Raw genomic sequence first — 9,711 nt, forward strand, 5'->3', positions numbered from 1 at the left:
GCAAACATGATTCATAAATAGTTTTGTATAAGGAAATGCGAAGAGATGAACTTAAATGATGAAGTGAAAGCACAAGATTTTTGTATACCAATTCACTTAACCAAAACTACATTCAGTTTTCAACCTTAAAAGGATTTTACCAATCAACAAAATTACAACAAGTACTTTTTATGTTATTCCTAGTTATAACAACAATAATCTTAAGCTCTTAATCCGCTTAACCTGATATTATCAAACCCAAGTAGAGGTTATAAAAATTTAACATAAGTTTCAATAACTTTGCAAATCAAAGAATAAATTATACACACCACCTGAAAGGCCAACATGGCTAACTCTTTTTTATTGGTGGCCCACATGACATATTCAATGTGTAAAATATATTTTTTAGTTTATATACTTTCGTTAAATCTTGTTTTTTCCTCGAACTCTTGTATTATGTAATTTAGTCACTGAATTTTATAAAAAAAAAGTTTTAATCTCTTCTCACATAATCCTTACAGACAACATTAATTTGTGCTCAACATGAAGAGAGACTAAAAAAAATGTTTTTTTAAATAAAGTTCAGAATTGTATAATTTAAAAGTTCAAATACTAAAAATAAAATTTAAAAAAAAATATAAAAACTAAAAAGATATTATACCTTTATTTCAATAGATTTAGAATAGTTTTAAAATCATTACACTACTACATGAACGAATTCATGCCATTGAGCATTGTAATAATCTAAACACTACTTTGTAGCAATTTTGTTCATAAGAACTTGACGAACCACGTTGTCCATGTTCACAAACGAAGACCCATGTGGACTCGAAGCAGCCTCGTGTGCCAATTTCTTCCACTCCAAAGCTCTTTCCTTCATCTCCTTACCCTTTTCCCCTTCCATCAACTCCCTCACAAGTGCTTCAACTTTCTCCCTCTTAACATCCTCTATCTCCAACCCAATCCCCCACTCCTTGCAACAAAATCGACAATTGGTTTGTTGCTCCGCAAAGAAAGGCCAACACAACATTGGAACCCCTTCACACACACTCTCCAACGTTGAATTCCAACCACAATGTGTCAAGAATCCCCCAACCGCTGGGTGAGCCAAAACCTCCTCTTGGGGACACCAACTTGCCAACATGCCTCTATCTTTGGTCTCTTTCACAAATTCATTGGGTAACGCACAATTAATTTCCCCTGCCACAAGATCGGGCCTAATGACCCACAAAAAGTTTTTGTTACTATTTGCAAGTCCCCATGCTAACTCTGTCAATTGGTCACTGGTCATGACCATAATGCTCCCAAAGTTCACATAAACCACTGAATTTGGTTCTTTTGAGTTAAGCCATTCTAGACACTTTGGCTCTTCCTTCCAAAGGTTGGACCCAATTGTTTTCAACTCCTCGTTGTTGGTGACATCATTGTTCAAGAGTAGGTTTAAGGGGCCAATGGAATAGATAGGAGGCAACAATATGGATGAGAATGCATCCAAAACGTCATGCTCTAATGCATCAAACGTGTTCACAATGATTGCTGAAGCTTTTTGAGCTCTCTCACACTGGCTATATATGAAATCCATCATCATGAGATCTTGTGGGTTTGTGGTTCTCATGAAGCTAGGCAAGTCCTTTAATCGAATTTCTTTGATGCCTGGTACCCAATCGATGGAATTTTCTAAGTAACTTGAGTCTGCATGTCAACCACAAAATCACTTTGTTAAACTCATGTGTATCAACTAAGTTTTCAATGTAGATAACTCCTTAATATATAAATGAACTCCACGGTCTTAGATTTAATGTCTCATAGAGATATATGACTTCGGGAGGAATTAATAAATAAATAATTAATAATTAGAAATTAAATTATAATTAGATTAAATAGGGAAAGTTTGTAAAGGTAAATGCTATCTGATGGAAGCAGTGGTTGGGATTAATACCCACCATCGCAAAACAAGGTCTTCTTTCTCATTTAAAAATGTTATCTTTGGCCATCATAAATAGAGGGTGAAATTTTGTTTTTCTCCTCTTCTAAAAAATCAAAGTGTACAGGAGAAAATCTCATTAGGGAAAAAGATATACATTATTTATCTATTATCTATTATTTGTGAGAATCATAGGTTTCAAGATCAAGATCCTGTTGATTTTTTATAATTGTTAATTTATGACACGCATAGGTTATAAAACTTATGACTCTATAATAATAATTTATTTTTGTTTCAATTATAAATGAATCCTAATTATAAAATTTAAGAATTTTATTTTTAGGCTGCTATGTAAGATATTTTATTATTGTTGAATTTTCGAAACGAGCTGTACGAAGTGGTGTTACATTGCGTGAACGAAAGCCGTCTATTTCTGAGTTGAAAATCTCTATTAAAGTGGTATCTTCCAATCATGGAGAAGGATAGCGAAAGTCCTTCTATGTTGTTCTTTTTCCTTCCTGGAATGAAAAGCAGGCCTATGTGTACGTTTCTGAAACAATTTGAAAAGGAATTCTTTGAAATTGTTATTTGCAATCCACTTTTTGCTATTCTCAATCCCACTTGCTCAATTTTTTTTCCTGAATATTATTGTTGAGTGTAATTAAAGGATTGAAAATTTATGCCCTGTAATTAAATTAACGTGAATGCTTTAAAATTATCGATAGCATTAAATATGTATATCCTATACATTTGCTTCAATGTGATTGAACTTTTATTATTTTATTGGTTATAATGTAAATGTATGGTATTTATTTGGCCTGAAATGAAATTAATAAAATGGCTATGAATTGTTAATAACAATAAGTATGTGCAAGCCATATATTTGGTTGAAATTAAGTGTATGATAGATTTGTTAGTCACCAAGGTGACCAAGTCTATAAGGTTATTTAATTTCAAATTAATGATTATTTCAATTACTCATAGAATAATGGATGTTAAATTATATGATTATTGATTTATGGGTGCATTAAAATTCATTGTTATAAAACATTTATGGATCGTCCAAAGGTTGATTAGTTGTTCTAATAATTAATGAATATAATTGTAGGGGATCTGTGTTTATTATTAGTTTTATTTATGTACTCGAAGGAAATAAGTACTACTAATTGACGCATATTTAATTGTCAAATAATGTTAAGAATTTTATTAGCATCATCATGTTTGTATGTCATGTGATGGTGTATCAGCCAAAGGAGAACATCAATATACATTGACTGTTATTTGAACGAATCATATGTATGACATGTGTTTTATGTCTCAAAACACTTTATGAATTTTATTATGAAGATAAAGTCCATAAACTTAGCCTAATGTTCATGAGAATGATTGTTGCAGACAGTATTAAGACAACTCTCCCTAAGATCGATAATGCTAAAGAGTTTATGGGATTAGTGGGAAAGCTTTCTCAAACAACTAATAAGTCTCTTGCTGAGACATTAATGAGTACATTGATCACCTGAAGTTTGATGGTTCACGTACTATGCATGAATATGTCATTGAGATGACAAACATTGCAGCAAGACTTAAGACCTTGGGAATGACTGTAAATAAGAACTTCCTTGTTCAGTTTATTTTGAACTCGTTATTGTCTGAGTATGGCCTGTTCTAAATGAGTTATAATACCATGAAAGATAAATGGAATGTGCATGAATTGTCCAATATGTTAGTTTAGGAAGAAACGAGGCTTAAGAATTTAGGAAGTCACTCAGTCCATTATGTAAGCCACCAAGGGAATCAAGGAGCTAAAAAGAAATTTATGAAGAAGCATGATAAAGGCAAAGTGTCATTAAAGATCAATGACGACTCTTTGCAAATCCAAAAGAAGGTATCAAAGGACAATAATTGCCAATTTTGTGAGAAATCTGGATACTTTCAGAAGGATTTCCTAAAGCGTAAGTCTTGATTCGAAAAAAAAGGTGAACTTAATGTTCTTGTATGTTTTGAATCAAACTTAACTGAAGTTCCCTATAATACACGATGGATTGATTCTGGATGTACAACTCATGTTTCTAATACTATGCGAAGATTCCTTACAATCCAAACCATAAACCCAAATGAGAAGTTTGTCTTCATGGGGAATAGAGTGAAAGCTCCATTGGAAGCAGTCGGGACTTATCGTTTAAAATTCGACAGTAGACATCATTTATATTTACTGTAAACTTTTTATGTACCTAGTTTATCTAGGAATTTAGTTTCATTATCTAAACTTGATGTTACTGGACACTCTTTTAATTTTGGTAATGAATGTTGTAGTTTATTTAAGCATAATCATCTCATTGGTATAGGTGTTCTTTGTGATGGTTTATATAAATTAAAATTAGATGGTTTGTATGGTGAAATCGTTTTAACTCTGTATCATAATGTTAACACTAAGCGTAGTTTAGTAAATGAACGAACTGCTTTCTTGTGGCATAAACTTTTACGTCACATTTCTAAAGAAAGGATTGAAAGATAAAAAAAGAATGAAATTCTTCCTGATCTAGATTTTACGGATCTAAATATTTGTATGGATTGCATTAAGGGAAAACAAACAAAACATACAAAGAAAGGAGCTACAAGAAGCACTCAGTTTCTTGAAATTGTGCATACTGCTATTTATGGACCTTTTGATGTTAATTCTTTTGGAAAGAAAATATATTTTATTACCTTTATTGATGACTATTCACGTTACGGTTATGTCTACCTACAACATGAGAAATCTTAGGCAATGGATGTCTTAGAAATTTACTTGAATGAAGTAGAAGACAATTAGACAGAAAGGTGAAAATTATTAGATTTGATAGAGGAGGTGAGTATTACGGAAGATACGATGAAACTAGGCAAAACTCAAGTCCATTTGCTAAGCTTCTTCAGAAACGTGACATTTGTGCGCATTACACAATGCCCAGAACACCACAACAAAATGGTGTATCAGAAAGGTGTAATAGAACTTTAATGGATATGGTTGAGAGTATTTAATCAATTCAACTTTACCCGTATCTTTGTGGATGTATGTCTTGAAAACTGTCATTTATTTGTTGAATAGGGTTCCTAGTAAGACAGTTCCAAAGACAACTTTTGAACTGTGGACAAATATGACACCTAGTATAAGGCACTTGCATGTTTGAGGTTGTCAGACATAAATAAAGATTTATAATCCGCAAGAAAGAAAATTGGATGCAAGAACAATTAGTGGATATTTCATTGGTTATCCAGAAAAGTCAAAGGGGTATATGTTTTATTGTCCTAATCATAGTATGAGAATTGTTAAAACTGGAAATGCAAGGTTCATTGAAAACGATAAAATCAGTGGGAGTACAGTTCCACGAGATGTGGAAATTAAAGAAGTTAGAGTACAAGTCCCTTTAGCATATGCCTCTAACAGGAATGTGATTGTTCCTTTAGTTGTTCCAAAAAATAATGAAGAGGAGTAACACAATAATGAGCCCATGATACATAATGAACCTATTATGGAAGAACCACAAGAAGTAGCATTAAAGATATCTCAAAGAGAAATAAGACTAGCTATTTTGAATGATTATGTGGTATACCTACATGAAACAAAAATATACTTAAGCATTAATGGTAATGATCCAGTTTCATTTTCACAAGTTGCAAGCTGTGATAATTCTGAAAAATGGTTAAATGCCACGAAAGAAGAGATAAATTCCATAGAACATAATAATATTTGGGACCTTGTAGAATTGCTAAAGGATTGCAAGAGAGTTGGTTGTAAGTGGGTTTTCAAGACTAAACGTGACTCTCATGACAATCTTGAAAGTTACAAGGCTAGACTTGTTATTAAGGGATTTACTCAGAAAGATGACATTGATTATAAAGAGACATTTTCACCAGTCTCAGGAAAGGAGAAGACTAATTTGTAGTACATGGAAGGGACTATGTCGATTAAGTGATGTACAACCGTCATGACTCGAATTGGTTCTTATTCTTAATTATGAATTTATGATGTACCCAATGTATAGAATAATTTAGTCATTTTAATGCGCATTATGTTAGTTTAATCTATTTATTTATTTAGTCCATAATGTTTATTAATGTCACATGAGTCAAGTGAGAGAATGTTAGAATTAATGTCTCATGTGACTTATGTAGGGATTAATAAATAAATAATTAATAATTAGAGACTAAATAATAATTGGGTTAAATATGAGAAGTTTCTAAAGATAACTGCTACTTGATGGGAGTAGTAGTTATAAAAGGGGATTAATACCAACTAACATGAAACAAGGTCTCCATCCTGACTAAAGAGTGTTATTTCTAATCTCTGGTCATCACAAACATAGAGAGATAAAAAGAATAATCCAGAGAGTGAAATCTTGTTTCTCTCCTTTTCCAAAAAATCAAAATGCACATGAGAGAAGCCTCATAATGGAGAAAGATATGTATTGTTTATCTATTATCTATTACTTGTGAGAATCATAGATTTCAAGATCATGTTGATTTCCTATAATTGTTAATCTAGAAAACCCTTAAATTTTTTACTGACAGTGCGACTTTGTTCTCGATTTATTCCTCTGTATCATTTATTCCCTCTCTTTCCCTCAAACATGTATATATATAAGAAAAATATTAGTCATATTTATTTATGAGTAAATAATAAATGCACTTAGGGTAATATTTTCTATAATATTCAACATGTATAATGAATTTATTAAATTTTATAATAATTATCTTAAAATTCATACAAATTTATTAATTTTTTTTATTATCAGTAGATTTTTTTTTGCATTAATAGTATATATTTTTAAATCTCTAATATAATATCTACCAATTAAATTATATTAGTCTTGTTCTCTGACTCAGAATTTTTTTAATTCAATGTATAGAAAAATTAGAAAAATGTGTGTGTATATATATATATATATATATATATATATATATATATATATATATATATATATATATATATATATTTCACGTGATTATTATAAATATGCTTCTCCTTTTCAAAATATGGTGATAATGTTTTGAAAAATCCCTCAATTTAAACTTCTAATATTAATTTGGGTGCTAGAACGTTACTCTTATATGAATTTTTGTCAGGAAGTTTTTTTCTCTTCTTCTTATACCCAATAAACTACATAAAGAACTCAATACTAAGCTATTGGCATGCTTAGCAAGTCCATTAGCAACAGTTTGTTTCTTTGAACACATGATTCCAGTGTTCCTTCCACTATAGTGGAAGTAAATTTTTAACGGTACTTATTATGGAAAAGCTGAAAAGCATGGATCACTTTAATCTACGGTCATATTAATTCCTTAAATATATATTAAACTGTCATCATATTATTTTCTTTTATAGATTTTTTCATCAAATTACTTCCTCAAAAATATAAAATTATCACCAATTCGTCTTTTATATAAATTTTTTAATTTTACATATGAACAAATTTGATGTTATTTTATATATTTGAAGAATTAATCTAATAAAAAGTTAAAAGAAGCACGACAACAATTTAGTATTTAATGAATTTCTAATAATAAAAATCTTTGAATGACTAACACAATAACACCTTAATATTTAGAGGAATAAAACTATTTTACTTTTAAAAAAATAATACAAATTTTGATTACTTTAAAATTAATACATTAATTTTAAAACTATAAAAACATTCAAGTTTTAGTAATTTCCTATTTATAGGAATGGGAGACAGATACTAAGAATTTATACCAACTCATGTATTTTATTCAACTAAGTTAGGTTTCTCGGAATATATATAACGAATTACTAAAACTTGAATGTTCTTATATATAGTTTTAAAGTTAATGATGGAAAGTCAATAAAAGAAGACAAAATAATATATACAGCTCAATTAATTGAAAAGTATTACTAATACACATATAATTAATTTTTAATTATAAAATATATTACATATATTATGTGAGTATGTAGAATACCCAATATCTATATATACTTGCAAAATTAAAATCAGCTAGCAGTTAAAAAGAAATATTTACTTACGAATAAAGTTTAGATTTAAATATTATAGTAAAGACATTAACCAACCTTTGAGATGTGTTAAGCCCATATCAACAAGTCTTGGATATTTCATGTAACACATGTACCCACATGCACTAGCTGTCGACAAAAACACGTCAGGGATGCCTAATTCTTGGGCAGCATCCAAAGTGAAGGACATGCCACTGTCAGAAACTATGCAAGTCACAGGAGGAGTATCCGAGGCACTATTGAGTTTTGAAAGGAGATTTTTGAAGGGAGTTAAACAAGTCCTTCTAGTAGACTCACTTAAAGAAACTACGTCTTGTGTGGCATCAACATCAGGGTTATCAGAGAGACCATCAGGGATGGTTTCAAATTGAAATGATGGGACACTATTGAGGGAATCAGAACCTCTTGATTTGAGAAGGCGTTTGTGGTTGTATTCTGTGTTAACAAAGGTGATGTGGAAGCCTCTAACATGAAGGAGTTTTGCTAGCTTGAGCATTGGGTTTATGTGGCCTTGTGCTGGGTATGGGATGCACACAGCATGAAGCTTTTCCATTGTGCCCAATTAGCAATTAGCAAAAAAATTAACGAGAGTACTAATTTGTGGCTTGTGAATTATGCAAACTAGTCTTCCTCACACAACATTTTATAGGGGAGAGAGGTGGTGTTTAATTTGTTTTCAAATTAATGATCTGTTATTATATGATTTGACTAAATTCCAAACTTGATATTAGGTGGCCGGTGAATTCAGTTAGGTTGGGAATGTGTTGTCACCAGAATTTCGAACTATATCACCGTCACAGAGTAAGCCCACGCGTTCCACGTTCTTTTATATTTTATTATTTTGAAAAATTTAGTTATTTCTGAATTTGGTCTATTTTTCATCCACATTCAATTTATATTTTTGTAAATATATTTGTAACCACCTTCGGTAATAAATCACGTACCCATCATTTATCATTTATCTCATGTACTGATAACTTCCTACCTCTTGTTTTGATAACAAGTTGAGCTCTGTGATGGACAGACTCTATAAATAGGATTGAGTGCTCTCAGTTTTGTATCACCAAACCCACTTCTCTATCCAGAAAAAATACAGCATCTATTCAGATGAGTAAGGGTCTGGAAGTGTTCGTGTGTGCGCCGCTTCCCGTTCAATTTGCAATGGCTGGAGGTACGCTCGTAATATTTTTAATTTCCGCTGTTTAATCTAAATATGTCATTTAAATTGATTTGCATATTTAGATCAGTATATGTATATTTTTACATTTGGTATCAGAGCATATTTGTACCTCTGTCTTCTTGTTGGGTCGTTCCTATTATGCGGAGTTTATTTTCTGAGTACATGGGTGTTATATTTTAAGCCTCCTTAATTCAAAATAACATCAAAATTAGGAATGATATGAGTTTTCTAATTTTTCTATGATTTAAAACGTATTTTTGGGTGTCTAAAATGCATATAATGATGTGGGTTTTTCGAAATTGAGGTAATAATTTTTTTTACCCACTGCTAGAGGTTACTGTCTTGGAATTGTTAATCTACATTTTAAACTAACAATTTTAAACAAAGTGTGACTTGATCCAGTGGTAGATGTGGTTTATATTACCTCTTTGTTGTGGGTTTGAATCTCAGTGGAAGCTTTTTCTTTCTTGTTTTCGTTTTTAATTAATTAAAAGGAACGCGAAAACGTTTTGGGCTGGTTTTGAACCCTTGCCCTGCAAGCATGAAAGGGCTCCCATTGCCGCTAAGCTACTGTATCTATAACTTTTAAAGGATAAATCATTTATGCACAAACTGTTT

The 9,711-nt window shown here is 31.1% G+C and overlaps 1 protein-coding gene across 1 annotated transcript; it reads right to left on the reverse strand.

Annotated features, from left to right (window-relative positions):
- Positions 1-617: 617 nt before the first annotated feature.
- On the reverse strand, positions 618-8,528 carry LOC100789243 (7-deoxyloganetin glucosyltransferase). The gene is made up of 2 exons (XM_003546667.5): positions 7,971-8,528; positions 618-1,671 (listed from the first exon to the last, which is right to left on the reverse strand). The coding sequence occupies exons 1-2, from the start codon at positions 8,464-8,466 to the stop codon at positions 731-733; spliced, it is 1,437 nt and encodes a 478-aa protein (XP_003546715.1). The 5' UTR covers positions 8,467-8,528; the 3' UTR covers positions 618-730.
- Positions 8,529-9,711: the final 1,183 nt, after the last annotated feature.

This window comes from Glycine max, chromosome 15 (genome assembly GCF_000004515.6).
Source record: "Glycine max cultivar Williams 82 chromosome 15, Glycine_max_v4.0, whole genome shotgun sequence".
Taxonomy (NCBI): domain Eukaryota; kingdom Viridiplantae; phylum Streptophyta; class Magnoliopsida; order Fabales; family Fabaceae; genus Glycine; species Glycine max.